The sequence below is a fragment of the Heteronotia binoei genome, chromosome 14 (assembly GCF_032191835.1).
Source record: "Heteronotia binoei isolate CCM8104 ecotype False Entrance Well chromosome 14, APGP_CSIRO_Hbin_v1, whole genome shotgun sequence".
NCBI lineage: Eukaryota > Metazoa > Chordata > Lepidosauria > Squamata > Gekkonidae > Heteronotia > Heteronotia binoei.
Window position 1 is genome coordinate 30,690,949 of NC_083236.1, and position 18,227 is coordinate 30,709,175.

The 18,227-nt window shown below is 45.5% G+C and overlaps 1 protein-coding gene across 1 annotated transcript in view; it reads right to left on the reverse strand.

Annotated features, from left to right (window-relative positions):
* Positions 1-18,227, reverse strand: part of SMPD3 (sphingomyelin phosphodiesterase 3) — a 144,828-nt gene that overhangs the window by 60,259 nt on the left and 66,342 nt on the right. Inside the window, exon 2 of the mRNA XM_060254454.1 lies at positions 245-1,853. Within this exon, the coding sequence (XP_060110437.1) occupies positions 245-1,588 (1,344 nt within the window). The 5' untranslated portion in view covers positions 1,589-1,853. The remainder of the gene's footprint in view (positions 1-244; positions 1,854-18,227) is intronic.

Sequence of the window (18,227 nt, forward strand, 5' to 3'; positions counted from 1 at the left end):
GAACCCTTCTCAACAGATGCCAATCAAAAAGACACATGAAGCTGCCTTATTCTGAATCAGCCCATTGGTTCATCAACATTTGTACCTTGTACCCAGCTCTGCAAGGTCTCAAGTGGAGGTCTTTTGTATCACCGACTGCATGCTCTACTTAACTGGAGATCCTGGGAACTGAAGCTGGGAATTTCTGCATGCACTGAGCCATGGTCATCTCCTAAAGGAGAGCAACATATGGATAAAGTCCTACCTTGAGAAACAGGGCCCCTTTTGAAGCCAAGGAGTCTGTTCCTTTTCCGTTGGGATAACAGTGATAGGCAGCATCCATGACTGGATAGCGACTGGCAAAAAGCAGGCCACTGTTCACAAACTTAAAGGTACAGCAGCCATGGCAGCTGTATACCCCAACATCATAGAGAACATATTCAAAATAATGGTGAAGCTGTTCTTTCAACTTCTCTGCTGCTCTTTTGTCAAACACTTCCTGCAAGCACAGGAAGTCCAAGTTGGCAGGGAAGAAAGCGGAGATCTCATGGTCAAAGGCCTCGTCTGTGTTCTTCTTCTTTCGCACGGAGGTCTTCTTCATGAGTGAGGCCTTGTAAAGGAGCTTGCTGTTGACGGTGCTTTGGTCTACTGTGCCATCTCCAGCCCGTGCCTTTACTAGGGATTCTCGTGAGGCAGTGTAGCTATCCAGACTCCCAGAATCCCCTTCTTTCTGCTTATGATTTGGGGTCTGTCCTTTTAGGCTCTCAGCTTCAGATTCTGGTGAACGGTCTGCTGGCCCTTTGCTGTTCATCTGCCCCCCTGTGCCATCAGCTTCTGGGTCTGAAATGTGGCCGTTATCCTCTCCACCTATCCGCACAATACAAGTGTTCCCATCTTCTCCCTCATTGGTTTCCCCTCCAACTTTGGCATCTTTGCTCTCATCACTGTTGTTTGAACCCGAGTTATCTCCTTTGTACTCCATGGATGTTGTTCTTTTGATGCCTGCACTGACGGCTCGGTTATTGCTATCACCACTTTGAGGGGAGACCAGACTGCTGAAGCTGGCTGCACTGATGGACGTGTTGGTGGGGGAATCGATGTAGATCTTGATCTGAGGCCTGCTTGCCCCATTCCGGATCCTTCGCCCAACTTCCTTAGCTCGTGATTGCGTATTGAACACATTGTTGAATCTCGCCAAGGAGTCTGGGAGAAGGCAAACGTTGGCACTGCCAAAGCAAAAGCTTTTCCCATTGCTGGCAGCTTTCCACTCAGTGAGCAACGTACTACCATTGACTTGGCCTTTGTCATGTAGCCTGGAATAAACATATGGTCGTCGGGCAGACTGGAGCGGAGACCATAGCAGGAAACCGATTATGGCAAATGGGAGGGAGACCACAAGCAGTGCTAGGTAGATGGGAGTGGTGATGAAGATACAGAGAGCGTGAAAGTAACATGGGTCATCTGCCCTTTGGCGCTTCTCATACGTGGTAGGCACAAACGAGGCCACAAGCCGGTCTCCGAGCCAATAGCATGGGAAGATTAAGCCCCAGGAGAAAGAATGCAGTGCTGATAGAAAGCCGTTGGGAAATGGGGAAGTGTATAAAACCATTGCAACTCCGTTAGAACTCCCTTTCAGGACTTTCTACATGGTGTCACCTCTGTCAGCCATCCATCAGGACATTAGTTAGTGGACGAGGGGGGCGGGTTCCTGATAAGGTTGTGATCGGCAATTATCACCTTAGGCGCACCATTTCATTTTGTTATTGTAAGAAGGAAGGGAGGCAAAGGGTCCCTTGGGCTCTTGGAGTCCATGTGCTTCGAAATTTTTCATTGCTCACTGCAACAAGCCATTACAGACCAGTAAGAAAGATCACCTGCGAAGACAAAAAGGGAAATATGCCACAGTCCATCAGAGATTTAAAGGAAAAGACAGCAGAATCCAAGAGCCCTAAGATAATACTGTTTGTTTAGTCCAGCTGTGTTCCCCAAACTTGCTTCTCCCCCATCACACTAAAAAAAATCCATTTTATGCAATACATACCCCAGGAATTGAACTGGTTTGTTTTAAAAAACCCCAACATGTAGATAGAGATGTACAAAACCCATTTGTTTATTTCTGCAGAATTGTCTATTTTTCCATCCCATGGTTTCAGAGACGCACAAAAATGTCATGAGGCATCTCAGAGAGCTTTACATTTAATAGATGCACATCCAAACTTTCCTCCCAATGTGGATGCCAGCCTCTTCTTTCAATGGGAGGCGTGTCTCAACCCTCCCCGCTTCAGAATCATAGAATCATAGAGTTGGAAGGAACCTCTAGGGTCATCTAGTCCAACCCCTGCACAATGCAGGAAACTCACAAACACCTCCCCCTAAATTCACAGGATCTTCATTGCTGTCAGATGGCCATTAGCCTCTGCTTAAAAACCTCCAAGGAAGGAGAGCCCACCACCTCCCAAGGAAGCCTGTTCCACTGAGGAATCACTCTAAAGGTCAGGAGGTTCTTCCTAATGTTGAGCCAGAAACTCTTTTGATTTAATTTCAACCCATTGGTTCTGGTCCTACCTTCCGGGGCCACAGAAAACTATTCTACACCATCCTCTAGATGACAGCGCTTCAAGTACTTGAAGATGGTGATCATATCACCTCTCATCCGCCTCTTCTCCAGGCTAAACATCCCCAGCTCCTTCAATCTTTCCTCATAGGGCTCAGTCTCCAGACCCCTCACCATCTTTGCTGCCCTCCTCTGGACCTGTTCCAGCTTGTCTATATCCTGCATAAAATGTGGTGCCCAAAACTGAACACAATACTCCAGGTGAGGTATTACCAGAGCAGAGTAAAGCGATACCATCACATCACATGATCTGGACACTATACTTCTGTTGATACAGCCCAAAATTGCATTTGCCTTTTTAGCCACCGCATCACACTGTTGACTCATGTTCAGCGTATGATCCACTAAGACCTCTAGATCCTTTTCGCACATATTACTGCTAAGACAAGTCTCCCCCATCCTATAACCATGCATTGGATTTTTCCTACCTAAATGCAGAACTTTACATTTATCCCTGTTAAAATTCATTTTATTGATTTTAGCCCAGTTTTCCAGCCTGTCAAGGTCATCCTGTATCCTGTTTCTGTCTTCTTCTGTGTTTGCAACCCCTCCCAATTTAGTATCATCTGCAAATTTAATAAACATTCCCTCTATTCCTTCATCCAAATCATTGATAAAGATGTTGAACAAAACAGGTCCCAGGACAGATCCTTTATTCTATTGTTCTGATGCTTTATTCTGTAGCTCTGCAGAGAAGAGGGAAGGGAAAGGTAAATTGCTGGGCTGTGATGACCAGTACAGGGAGGGGACAGGGGTGAGGTAGCCTCCACAGCAAGTGGCATATGGACAAGGTGTGCGGATGCTGTTCTCACCCGCTTCCACACTGCTTGCTTCCCTTTCCCACCCCTGCGTGGAAGAAGTCAGGGACTGATGTGTGCATCAGAGCCCTCACTGAGTGCTGAATTGGATCAAGAGTTCTTAAAAAGTACACCCAACTACAAATTTAAAAGCTTGACGGCAGGACTGCGGTGGCACTTCAGAGGGGATTTTATCATCTTTCACTGCTTGAGACTCTGCTCTTGCTGATCTTAGCTCTGTCTACCTCTTAGCAAACGCTGCTTGACAGTTATTGGGAAGTAATTTCTAGACAATATTCTGTGTGGCACTTTATCATTGAAACGAATCTGCTCTGAAATAACATTGAAATCTACAAATGAAAAAGGAAAGGAAAGAATCAAAAGATATTATTTCAAGGAGAAGTACACTGCAGCCTGGGTGAAAAGAGCTTTTGAAAACAAATACCAAAAGGGAGTACGATGTCTTCTAAAAGAGCTGATCATTAAAATACTTAACAGAAGAATGGGAAGATAAAATCAATCAGCAAGGGGGACAGCTAGAAAACTGACCCAGCTGCAGCAGCACAAAATGTTTTGAGGCTGCATTCACACAATCAAACGCTTATACTCTTTAACTTTCTGAGTATTGCCAATCACTGATGTAAGGATGGAGGCAGCAAATCAATCTATCCTTTGGGTGAAAATTTCTGCTAAGTCTCAGCCCACTTATGGAGACTCCAGAGGGTTTACAAGGCAAGGGGTGAAGAGAGGTGGTTTGCCATTGTCTGCCTTTGCGTAGGAGCCCTAGACTTCCTTGCTGGGTCTCCCATCTAAGTCCTAACCTAGGCCAACTTTGCTTAGCTTTTGAGCTCTGATGAGCGCAGGTTGCCTTGGCCATCTTAGTCAGGGCAATTCATCTTTTACTCTCTATGTAAGAAGCAGAAATGAGAGCTCAGTCTGACACCTTCTGTAGTTGGAAAGCTGCAGCAGAAGCCAACATCTCCTACCCCTAAGCAAGCTGGCAGAGAGAGCATGAGGCACCTGTTTCCTTTTAGGACCCCTCATTCAGGACCCCCACAGCTGCTACAGACACAACCGGCTATGCAAATAAGGCCTTCGCTCCCAGTCTTGTAGACTGAAAATTGCTCTGGATTATATAGTGGATGAAAACTGACCATTACCAATCAATCAACTAAAGGTTCAAACTGGCTGACCTACTTAAATTATTGATTTGGGTTTGCTTTACTTTAGAATAAGAGAGTGAATTGTTTTATACTCATGAATGTGTTTGCTACAGCTGCTGAGATGAATCCAGCCAGCTTTTCCATTGCATCTTGCCCAGTTCTCCTTTCTACTGTATCCCCCATCACCCTCATGGCTTCTGTACATGAAAGTGTCATGATTGCCAGCACAGTATTTTTAGATGGTCAGAGGGGATCCCACTTTCCTTTTTCATCAGCAGTACAACTAGTTGGATCCAGCCCAATGGCTAAATGTCTCTGTGTTTGCATCACTGGTTTCATGAGTGCCATGGTGCTGCTGGTGTTTTAGACATACTTTAACAAGGCTGATGTTTTAATAGGCTTCGCAGATTGTATTTAAAAATGTTTACATGACCTATATACTATTTTTATTATTGCATCCACCTCAAATATGGCAGTGGAGACAGGGCCAGCCCAAGACTGACTGGCACCCTAGGGAAGGCTAACACTGAGTCACATGGGGGGCGCTCAATTCGGCACTCCCAGAAGGCCAGCCCCCTAGGCAATTGCCTAGTTTGCCTAGTGGCAGGGCCGGCCCTGAGTGGAGAGGCAATTCTGAAGTTTTTAAAGAAAGTAAAGAATGAAGTGCTGTTTCAGCCTATGGTAATGGTTCTCAAACTTTCTCAAATAGGACCTACTTCTAAACTTCCTGTATTTTGGAGACCTATTTGCAAATTAACTTTGTGCTGCACTAAGGATTACTAACATCCAGGTGGTAGCTGGAGATCTAGGATTAGAATGGATCTCCAGGTGACAGAGATCAGTTCATCAGGAGAAAATGGCTGCTTTGGAAAGTGGAATCTATGCTATTATATCCTGCTGTCTGCCTTCTAGGGTTGCCAGGTCTGTGTTGAAAATACCAGAAGACTTGTCTCCCCTTCAAAAGCAGCCATTTTCTCCAGAGGAGCTGATCTCTGCCAGCTGGAGATTAGTTGTAAAAACGAGAGATTTCTAAGCCACACCTGGAGACTGGTAACCCTACATGGAAGATGGGTAGGACCAAAGTGCCTGCCATGGGTAGGGTCAATCACAACATGGCTGCCCCAGACAGCAGGATCCAATCAGAAAATGTTGGGAGGTTCAGCAAAATGTGAAGGGGAGCATGCTCCTATAATGGAGGGCAGCTGTTACCAACTAGGCGCTCCCTGTAGACACAGCCTGAGGTTTTTTGAAGCACTTCTGACTCCAGGGAAGGGAAGCTAGCCTGCCTCTTTCCTTTGGGGAACAGAAGCTACAGGAGAGAGAATTATTAATTACCTTCTTTTTACCTCACTTTTCTCCTTAAAGGCTTATATCATGGCTTATATCATTTTCCTCTTCTCCATTTTATTCTCAATATCAGGAAGGATAGACTTAGATTGATTTTCCACCAGCCTTATGCCGCTCTCATGCTCCTCTTTTCCGTTGGACTTCTGTCGGATTTCACAATATCTGCCCTTGGGCTGCAACTAGCTTCGCCTTTTTTGAACGGCAAAAACTGGTTTTTAGAAGAACAAAGCAGGAGTCAAGTTCACCTTTAAGACCAACCAAGTTTTATTCAGAACATAAGCTTCCGTGTGCTCTCTAAGCACACTTCATCAGACGAGGGGATCAGGTATATACCTGATCTTATACCTGATCCCCTTGTCTGATGAAGTGTGCTTAGAGAGCACACGAAAGCTTACGTTCTGAATAAAACTTGGTTGGTCTTAAAGGCGAAACTTGACTCCTGCTTTGTTCAACTGCTTCAGACCAACACGGCTGCCCACTTGGTTTTTAGAGGATCTTATTTGCTGCGCGAAAGAGGCAGAGTGAGTTGCACCCCTGGGGCAGATAGTGAAATCCGACAGAAGTCCCACGGAGAACAGGAGAGTGAGTGGCACAAGGTTAGTGGGGAATCAGTCTTAGTGTGTGTGTGATTGGCCCAAGGCCACCCAGCAACACCAAAGGAAAGAAGCCAGCAGGTGCCAGGAAATGTTTTGGCAGGCACCATGGTACCCACAGACACCACGCTGGAAATCTTAGCATAAGGTACCTTACAAGATTGTTGTGGAGATAAAAGAGGAGGATGACACTCTGGGAGTAATGAACAGGTGTGTAGATCCTCCATACAAAATGCTGCTAGTGGATCTGAGGAGGTTGGTTTTCTTAATTTTTCTTTCTTTTTAAAGTGTAAAATGACACAGTAATGGAATTTCAGTAAGGGCAGACTTCCGGATTCAGCAAGCACACACTAACTGAACCTTTGTCCTGTGCTGTAATTATTGAGGGCTGCGGAATGACAATGAAGACCCATGGCAATCAACAGGGTACTTCAAATGTTTTTTTTTTTTTAAATCCCTGCCTAATTGTGTAATTACCCAGTAGAACAGAATGCTCTAATCTACTCCTGTCTCTGGAGTAAATAACCTACAATTCTTTAGGGTGTGGATATACCACATGGCTAAGGGACTCATTACATTCTCCTAGGAAAAACATAGCATGCAGTTTTGGTACAAATGGTAACATTTACTTAAAAGAGGGTCAATTTGCATTTAAGAGGCAGGTTCTTTCTCCTCTTATCTCTTCAGAAGTAACCACATCAGATCAACGAGCAACCAAATCCCTGGGTAATTGCTTCCTTAAAAGTTCCTTAAATATACCTTCAGTAAAACTTGTAGGGCGGAATGCTCTTAGCCAGGGCTTTTTTTTTTGCAGGGACACACAGGAACATAATTCTGGCTGGCTTGGTGTCAGGGGGTGTGGCCTAATATGCAAATGAGCCCTGCCGGGCTTTTTCTATCAAAACAAGCCCTGTTCTTAGCACACAGATCTCTGAGTTGATTGGACTCGAGGTGACAATTTCAGTTTCTGTTGCAGGTGGCTTGGTACAATGGTGACATGGCATAATCCAATTTTTAATTGTTCCTCCCAAACAGTGGTGCCTTTTAAAAATTTAGCAGGATAGCTAAAATAATCAAGAAAACAATTCTGTTTCTTTTGAGTCACATCCAAAATTATGACCTCATTATAAGGTTGCCAGGTCCAACTCAGGAAATATCTGGGGACTTTGGAGGTGGAGCCAGGAGGAAGGTTATGACAAACATGATTAAACTCCAAAGGGAATTCTGGCCGTCACATTTAAAGGGACCACATTCTTTATAAATACCTTCCTTCCATTGGAAATAATGGAGAATATGGGCATCTTCTTTTGGGGCTCACAGAATTGGACTCCCAGTCCAATCTTTTTGAAACCTGGGGGAGGGGGGTGATGAGAGGCACCAGAGGCTATGCTGAAAATTTGGTGCCTCTACCCCCCCAAAACAGCCCCTGAGCCCCAAATACCCACAGATCAATTCTCCATTATACCCTATGGAACCCAGTCTCCATAGGGTATAATGGAGAGCTCAGTGGACATTTAACCTCCCTCCCCACTTCCTGATAACTCTGAAGCAGGGGGAGGGCCTCCAAACCAGGGGATCTCCTGCTTCCAACTGGGGGTTGGCAACCCTACTTCATTATGCTTAGTCCCCACCACATAGGGTTTCCAATCCCCAGGTGGGGCAGGGGATCCCCCGGTTTGGAGGCCCTCCCCCCGCTTCAGGGTCATCAGAAAGCGGGAGGAGGGGAGGGAAATGTCTGCTGGGAACTCTGTTATTCCCTATGGAGAATAACATGAGCCCCAAAAGAAGGTGCCCCTATCCTTCTTATTTCTTATGGAAGGAAGATGTGTGCTGTCCCTTTAAATGTGATGGCCAGAACTCCCTTGGAGTTCAATTATGCTTGTCACACCCTTGTTCCTGGCTCTGCCCCAATGTCTCTTGGCTCCACCCCCAAAGTCTCCTGGTTCCACCCCCAAAGTCCCCAGATATTTCTTGAATTGGACTTGGCAACCCTACTTCCAGGCGATGCTTTAGAAATTCCCCCTGATCCCCGAGTGGAAATTCCTAAGGTATTAAGGAGACCATTTTCCCTTGCGCTTCCTGTGAGGGAGGTCAAAAGGCCTGAGCGAATGACAAAATTGTTTAGGAGGCCATTTTTATAAAGAGAAAAACTTTAATTTTTAGTTGTGGTTTGTGAACATTGCAAGTAGTTTTCATAGGATTGTTTGTTGTATTATACCGCCTTTGTTGCATTTTTAAACTGTGTAATGCACTTTGATTCTCATGAAGGAAGGTGGATTTTAGGGTTGCCAGCCTCCTGGTGGTGGTGCCTGAAGATCTCCTAGTATTGCAATTGACCTCCAGACCAAGATCAGTTCTCCTGGAGAAAACAGCTGCTTTGGAGGGTAGACTCTATGGAATAATACCTGCTGAGATCCCTCCCCCACCCACCTCACCTTTCCCAAACTTCAACCCCCAAACCTCCAGGTATTTCTCAATCCAGAGCTGGTGACCTTAACTAGAAATGAAATAAACACAATTAGCCACTGAACAATACAACTGAAGAGAACTTTGATTCCAGGCCTCCCTTGTTTATTTATTTTAGTTAATTTGTATTCTGCCCTTTCCCATGAACATGCTCAGGGAGGAATGCAACATTTAAAACATTAAAACAATTCAGCAATAAATAATGAAAACCATTAGGACTACAGATCAGTCAGTAGAGGCACTTAAATTTCAGTGGGAGGTGAATCCAGTAATAAGCCAGAAAGATGTTATAGCAGCTCTACAGTGGCATAACTGCTTGACAGTACAGTTGCACAGCAGCACAGCAAGGGAGGCCAATTGAGATGTATCATGGGCACCCACTGCCTCAACTGAAAGCCTGGCACCACAGTGTCTCAGTGTTGCTTTGGTGTTTTTGAGAAGCAGTAAAATACCGCTCTTGTTACCTCCTCACCACCTCCCTGGCATAACAGCCATTGGTTTCTGGATCTACACCATGTTGTGAATATTTCTGAGGCTGTTAGGTATGATTGGAAGTTTGATGTCATCCATGCCCAAACACCATTTCCCCACCTTTGGAATTCATTCTTGATGCCTTTGTTCCAGCCCAGAAGGGCATAGTCAAGCCATTTTTCATTTTCTCCAAACATACCAATCTGGTGTCCAAAAGCTGCTAGAAGGCAAGCGTTTGCTATACACCAGCTGTCAATTTAACTGGCCTGTGCTGTAAACATATATTGCCCACATGCATTCATAAGTTAAGCAAGACGCTTGGCCAGGGACAGCAGCTGCCATCAGGTCCCTCGCTGCACGAAAATGCTCAAGCGCTCTCATCATTCTTTGTTTAACAAAACATACCCAGGAAGACACCGTGGCATGTAGAACATTTAATGAATTCTAAGTAGCTTTGCCAGCCTCCAGGTGAGGCCTGGAGATCTCCCGCTTTTACACCTAATCTCCAGCTGGCAGAGATCAGCTCCCCTGGAGAAAATGGCTGCTTTGAAGGGGAGACTCTATGGCATTGAATCATGCTGAGGCCCCTGCCCTCCTCAAACCCCACCCTCTCCCAGATCCATTCCCAATCAGGCCCTCAGCTAGGCTTCCCAACCCCCCCGCCCTGCCGGGGGACCCCTGGATTAGCAGCCTAATCCCCCGCTCTCTAAAAATCTGATAGTGGGGGTGGGGTGGAACGGCGTCGTGTCTCTTTCCCTGCCTGGCTTCAGGCTTCTCCCTTCCTCTGGGTCACAAAGACCCGCCCATCGCCGGCCTGCTATTCGCTCCAGTCCAGCCTCCCTTCGCGAGGTGCATGCTGGGACTTGTAGTCCTTGCATCCTCTCACGTCTGCTGAGCATTATTCTCTATGTGGAGATTGATTGTCATAGGGTATAATGGGGAATTGATTTGGAGGTTTCGGGGGCTCTGGGGGAGCTGTTTTTTGAGGTAGAGGCACCAAATTTTCAGTATAGTATCTAGTGACTCTCCCCAAAGTATCTCCTAAGTTTCAAAACGATTGGACCAGGGGGTCCCATTCTATGAGCCCCAAAAGAAGGTGCCCCTATCCTTCATTATTTCCTATGGAAGGAAGACATTATAAAAGGTGTGCCGTTCCTTTAAATGTGATGGCCAAAACTCCCTTGGAGTTCAATTATGCTTGTCACACCCTTGTTCCTGGCTCCGCCCCGATGTCTCCTGGCTCCACCCCCAAAGTCTCCTGGCTCCACCCCCAAAGTCCCCAGATATTTCTTGAATTGGACTTGGCAACCCGACCCTCAGCTAACCAGGGGCCCATGGGGCTTGGCCCCTTAATAGGGTTTTTTTTGGGGCCCCATCCCAGGGCTACCCCCTCCTGTGTGATTAAAATTATGTGGGAGGGGCTTGCAGGGGCAGTCACTGCCTCACCCATGCCATTTAAAGGGTCTGCCAATCAGCTGCTCATCAAGCTCTTTAAATCACGCAGGAGGGAGAGGGATGGACCCCAGCCTCTCCAGCTTTCAGCACTCACCCCCATGAGCTCCGCCCCAGTGCGCCCCTCCCCCTGTGGCCCCTAGCTTGAAAGGGGGACATGGCCAAGGTTTTGGCTCATATGTGGGCTGCTTGGATGCTACCAGTTCAGTTGGTTTGCACCAGGGGCTAGAGACTCTTCCACTATGAAGAAAGGGAAAGGGTTACCCCTTGCCATTTGATTATTTGTTAAAAAGTTAATAAAGATGCCCTTAGTTTACTCCACTGTTGTTGGTTTGTTATTCCAACTATGAGGCAATTTAAAGGCAAGCAAGCATTTGTTACTTAAGCAGTAGGGATGTGAAAAGAAAGACCCATATGGCTCTCTGGGCTGGTGGCGTGAACATTAGATTCCAGCTTCATAGACTAATTTTGGGTGCTTAAAGCAGGGGTGGGGAACCTCAGTCCTGAGGGCCGTATGTGGCCCTCAGGGATTGCTGGGCCGAACCGAGCCATGTGGCAGCCTCCCTGGGGCCTGGCTGGCCAGCAAGAATCATGGGGCCCAGCCGCACTGTGCAGTAGCCTCCCCAGGGCCAGGCAGGGATCACAGAGCACAGATGTACTGTGCATCAGCCTCCCTGGGGCCTGGCTGGCCGGCCAGAATTGCTGCAGGGCCTGGAAAAGTTACTGTCACAGTTCAGCTTGCACTTGATTATCCCAGATGGTGTGGCCTAATATGCTAATGAGTGTGTGACCTGATATGCTAACATTAGGGGATGTGGTCTGATATGCTACTGAGTTCCTGCTGGGCTTTTTCTACAAAAAAGCTCCGGACCTATGCATTTGTCTATGGTGGCAGGCCAGGTGTGTGTGTGTGTGTGTGCCAGATTAGGCTCTCTCCACATGACTTCAAATAGAAAAACAATTATTTGCATTACTTTTGCTGGCCTGAATCATTCTCCCTCAGCGGAGCACTGTTTTTTAAATTGATAATTTTTTATGGCCCGTGAATGATATTATAAATATCCATATGGCCCTTGGCAGAAAAAAGGTTCCCCAGCCCTGGTTTAAAGCATCAGATCACCTCAAGTGAGTGGCTGTCTCTCTGGGCAACTTCAAATGCAGTAGCTTTCCTGTCAGAGCTCAAACCTTGAAGTTGGAAGACATCTGTAGAGAGAAATTCGGACCCTGGTGCAGCCCTGTGGTACTCACTCTGTGGCTCCCAGAGAGCCACATTTGCTATTATCAACCAAAAAGAACTACATTTTCTTTCATCTTTGGCATGAGGCCTGCAGCTCAGAAAGTCTCAGTTTATGTGCTCCTCTGGCAGCAGCTGTTTCATGGTGAAAACTACCTGCCAACTGGAAGTCCCATCAGGCAAAGGCCTTGACTGCTTTTCTGAAACATGGGACAGGAGCCACTTTGTGTATGTGGGGGGGGGGGGGGAATTGGGAGGTGTGGAGAAAAGGTACGTCAAAGAGCCAAATATGACTTCAGATCTACTAAATATCATTGCTCTAGCCAAAGGAAGCTACCAGGAAAGTAGGGTTGCCAGGTCTGTTTTGGAAAATACCTGGAGACTTTGGGGTTGGATTCAGGAGAGGGTGGGGTTTGGGGAGGGGAGAGGCCTCAGCATGGTACACCCTTCCAAGCAGCCATTTTCTCCAGGGGAGCTGATCTCTGCCAGATGGAGATCAGCTGTAAAAGCAGATCTCCAGGCCCCACCTGGAGGCTGGCAACCCTATGAAAGGAAACCAGTCAAATCTGTCTGGAAGTTTCTTCACAGCAATATACAGGTGGGTTAATACTAACCAAAAATATACACTGTGAAGAAATTACTAAGGAATATTCTAATGATCAAAACCTCAATTACAATCAGTGTACATGATCATTTCAATAAGTACAAATAAGAAGTCTCTCAAATTCATTCAGTATATATACATAGTACAGTTCATAATCTGATTAAGATTGAATTGTTCAAAGGGCACCTACATTGTTCAGTTCCACCTCCATTCTTTCTAGTCAAACTAGAAACTGTCAATGCATGCCACAAACACAATTTTCTGAGAAAAGAATGGATATATAGGATAATGTTCAGTCCCCTCTTTGAGGAAGGCACTTGGCCAGGGACAGAACTAAAGGCTGGCAGGCTCCACTAGAGGTGGAACTGAAGCATCCTTTCAACAATTCAAGTTCTACATTTTGAAAGTTTATGAACTGGAATTATTCTTGCAGCACAAGCACTTTATTTGACTTAGAGAACCTGACACCGATTCCACAGGTGCTGTAGCTCCACCCCTGGGCATCTGCTTTCGTTGGATCAATAGATCAATTCCCCACCAGTTGCTGAGGGGGAGCATCTTGATCCATGGCTCCCTCCAATTTCCCTCATGGCTTCCAAAACTATAAAAAACAGGAGCACAAAGCTGAAAGGGAAACTGGAAGGAGCCGCAGATCAAAATATGCCCACACAGCAATTGGTGGGGAACTGATCCCTTGAGCCAGGGAAAGCAGAAGCAACTGCTAGTGAGGAATCGGTCTTAATCAGATTAAGAACTGTACCTTCAGTTTCAATCAAATTATGAACTGTACTGTGTTTATATACTGTGTATATACTGAATGAATTTGAGAGACTTTTTATTTGTACTTATTTAAATGGTCATATACACTGATTGTAATTGAAGTTTTGATAATTAAAATATTCCATAGTAGTTTGTTCATGGTGTATATTTTTTTGTTATTATCCTTCTTTTCCTGGATAACTTCCAGAGGCCTGAAGATCCTCCAGAATTACAACTGTTCTCCAGTCTATAAGAGATCAGTTCCCCTGGAGAAAATGGCAGTCCTGAGGGCTGAACCTCTATGGCAACACATTCCCACTGAGGTCCTGCCCCTCCCCAACCTCTGCCCTCCTCTGACTGGCTAGCGGGGCAGGGTGGGGCATGTGATGATCATCAGAGGCAGAAATGAGGAGCACATACCTTGCAGCATGGTACTACCACCCACTCCATATGTTGTTGGTGCAGTGCCAACCCAGCAGCATCCACTTCACAATGCTTGTGTTGGACCTCTTTGACTCAGTCATGGTCAAAAGAGCAGATACTGTGGAGAGGGTACTTCTCCTCCTCCATGCATAATCTTCTGGGGCTGTATTCCTCACTGGTTCAAACAGCAAGGGGACATAGCTGTAGGTTTCTTTTTAGGAAACCTGTGCTCTGGCTCTTGCTATCCCTCACCTCTGCCTTCCCACCTCTTCTGATTGACGCAAGATGCAATGGGCAGTTTCACCCTGTTAGGAAGCAGGGATGTGCTAACGACTGTCATTTCTGCTTGTTGGTGGCAAGCAGGGAGACTGTTTGTTTGGGGTTTTTTGGCAGGTTGTTTGGATGTTTGTGAGCAGTTCAAACCTGTTCATCAGGATACTGTTCATATATTCCAACAGTGCAGTGCCATCAGTATACATTTCACCGATGTGCAGCAGTCCTGGTTTCCCCCTCCCCCAAGAGACCAGTTCTCACTGCTTTTTTTTTGTATAAACAGTCAGCAAATTCATCAGTTTTAAAAAAGTAATTCAACCCATACTAAAGTTATTTTTAAAAATAATCATGTAAGCCATTGTAAGGCATATTATATATGTGCATGCACATTTTTTGCACAGCTTATGGGAGTTGTAGCACTCTCCCTGCACCTGAACACAACCATCCCTGACCCTGAAGGAGAACTGATTTTGCCTACTGTGAAGATGCAGAAAGGGGATTGCAAGACAAAGGAAATAAAATGGAAAAACAACAGCCAGTGCACAGCTGCAAAGTTATCAAGCAGCTGTTGGAACCAGATGGCAATGAGGTGAGAACATTCACGGCTTGGCTTGCCAGTGATCTTGGCCGCCAAACACGGTACATTTCCTGAAAAGTTCATAGTTCTGCTGTACAACAGCAGACAAACTGCATGCAGAACATCACCTCTCACAGTTCATAAACTAGATTTACCTGATGGCCCCTGCATTCACTCCACGGAGTAGAAGGAGCAAAACTGAGGAGGGAAATGACACCATACAAGACCATGATGTCACTTCCGGGTGACAAGGGACATCACAACATTGCATGATGCTCTAGGAACTTTCCCAGTCTCCATGGTAAAAGTCAAATGGTGGGGTGCATGACTGGGCCAAGGTCACCCAGGGAGCTTCATGGCAGAGTGTGGATTCTTTCCTCCTTCATTGTATACTAACATCACCCCTGTGAAGTAGGTGAGGCTGTGATAATGTGACTGGATCAAGTTCACTTAGGCTGCAGTCAGATGGGCAGTTTGGCCCGATATAGTTGCTTTTCCCTAACAGATTAAATGGGCTTGTTCACACACTTGCATCTGGCAGGCATTCCCCAGTCATACAAACCCCATTGTAACGAGTTGGATACAGGGTAAAAAGGCACCAGAGAAAATCGGATTCTTACAGATCCCTGCACATTCATCCAATTTTGCCAGAAATCTGAATTCCCCTGGTGTGTGCTCCAACCAATTCAGAAATGTGAACCTTTAATTCCAGTTTTGCCATTTTGTTTTTTAAAACTGGTTAGTGCATATGCACATGGGTGCACATGCACACCCAATAATTTTTTTTGTCACAGGTTTTTTTTTTTAAAGGAGAAGACCAGACCATGCACTCCATGGTTGACACAGCACTAATCTGAACAATCAACCACAGAAGAAACTATGGTGAGGCCGGACCAGGCTGGGAGTCTAATTGAAAATCTCCATCACAAAATGTGGCAGGGTATTTAGTGGCATGCCCAAACTGCTCCAACCTTCCAGTCTGACTGCAGCTTTAATCAGCTTCATAGCTGAGTGGGGATATGAACTTGGGTCTGGTTAGCTAATCATACTGTGGGTAACTCTGGCACTGTGTGGCCTGCATATGCAGCCCAGAACAGAGTCACATATTTTGCAAAATCCACTGTTCTTCTGCAAATCACAGAGAGGACACAAAGTGCACAAATTGCCACCTGCAATACTTGGACCTTTTTTGCCTCTGGGGAGTACATCTGGAGGTCAGAGAATGGAGAGCTTGTAAAGGCTTATGCTTTATCATGGAAGTCAGGTCTTGAGTGTTTGTGATACATTGCTAGGGACAAAGTGGAGTGTTTATTTGGTGCTACCTGCTTACATTTATTTTTTCTTGTGTATTAAACTGTTCCAGTGAAAAGAGAACCATCCCTTTTAAATAAAACAACCAGGCCATGCCAAGGATGTGCAAGAAGCTTGGAGGCAGTGGGAACATCAACGTAAGACCTTCCAAGAATCTCTTTCCCAGGGACTCCATATCTCCATCTAAAAACACAGCAAAACGAAGTCTCTTCCATTCTGCAAAGTGCTTTCATGAGCAGCCCTCTGCAAACCGGGGCCAGCAGTTGCTTGCATTGAATGTAAAAATATTATTCTATGTGGTTAGGAGAAGGGGATCCCTCACGGGACTATCTCATGTCTGGGGGAATAGGGAGCATTGGAATCAGGGCTTTTTTTGAGCAGGAACACAGTTCCAACTGGCTTGGTGTTGGGGCATGGCCTATTATGCAAATAGAGTTCCTGCTTGGAACCGTCCTCTAGTTGGTCTCTGGGGGTACATCTGGAGGTCAGAGAAGACAGGAAGGTTGCCACAAGTGCATAATGAAAAGGCTGAGTTAAATTAATCCAGTGGTTGGAATCAACATCTTTATCCAGATGTCAGTTTGACATAGTTAATTTATATACTGGTTTCTTTAGGTAAATATCTAAGATACTTCATTTTATCTTGTTTCTTTAAAAATGTGTATATCACTCTGTCATTGTGAGGCTCTAGGTGGTTCACAGTCTAATAAAGTCCAAGCAAATACAGAAGATACAATCATCCATCATGAAGTTTGGGAAAAATCCCACTTTTCTAGCTTTCCAAAAACTGCAAAACTGAATTATTCAAGAGGATTTTCCTACACAGGCAATAGGATAGCACTATACAAAAGGCATCAAAAAGTTACTTGGATACATTATTGGGGACTGTGGTCTGTACTACCGTGCATAGTTTGTAGTGGGTTGGACCTTATTGTGTAATTTTGCACCACATAATGTGTCATGTTGCCACTTATGCTTTGCTTCAGTTCTGTTTTTAGACTTCTGGTTGCTTCTACAACCCCGATCCTATTTCACTGTTTACTGAATGTCCCATCTTTATTGTGTTGACTCACTCTGTGTAATCCACCTTGAGTCCAAGAAAGAACAGTGGACTAGAAACAAAGTAAATATTAAAATAAGATAATAATTAACAACAGGGCTTTTTTGTAGAAAAAGCTCAGCAGGAACTCATTTGCATGTTAGGCCACATGCCCTGACATCACCATTGTGTCACACAGAGTTTCTTGTAGGAAAAGCCGAGCAGAAACTTATTTGCATATTAAGACACAACCCCTCACACCAAGCCAGCTACAACTGTGTTTCTGTGAGTTCCTCCTCAAAAAAAGCCCTGATAAACAACCAATAGCCTATTAACAGCCACCACCGGAATCCTGTCTAAATAGTTCTGTCTTTGAGCTGATTTATACATTATGGAGTACACAGGTTATACCTGAGGTCCCCACCCTGTGTAACAGTCAGGTATGAATTAGGGGTTCTCCTCAGTTCCCTGCATGTAGTGTCCAACAAAACACATGGTCTTGTCTATTGAGTCAAATATTTCCCCTCAGGGATGTTTCAGGTTGGGAAAATGGCCCAGGTAGAAGGTTGAAGGCCCTTCTCCACACCTGCCACAGTCCTTATCTGAACTGGGCACTGCATGTGGGGGAACTGAGGACAACCTACAACTCATGTCTGACTGTTATACAGTCCAGGGGTGCAAGCTCCAGGTTGGAAATATCTGGAGATTTTGGGGGTGGAGTCTGAAGCAGGTGGTGTTTGGGGAGGAGAAGGACTTCAGTGGGGTAAAATGCCATAGAGTCCACCTTCCAAAGCCACCATTTTCTCCAGGTGAACTGATGTCTATCACCTGGAGATCAGTTGTAATCCCAGGAGATCGCCAGCCACTACCTGGAGGCCTAACATAGTTCCAGATCCTAAGCTGTGTACTTTGTCATGTGTGAATTGATCACATCATCTCCTGAATGCTAAATTACTAACCATGAACAAGCGAATGTCAAGTTGGAATTTTGCACACATGCATATGTTGCGCAGATGGACCTGGTTCACACAGAGGCACTCCGTTTCCCTACACCAAGGGCTGGCAGCTGAATGTGTGAAATGAAGAGCACAGAGGCTGAGATAGCAGGACAATTCTGCCTGTGCA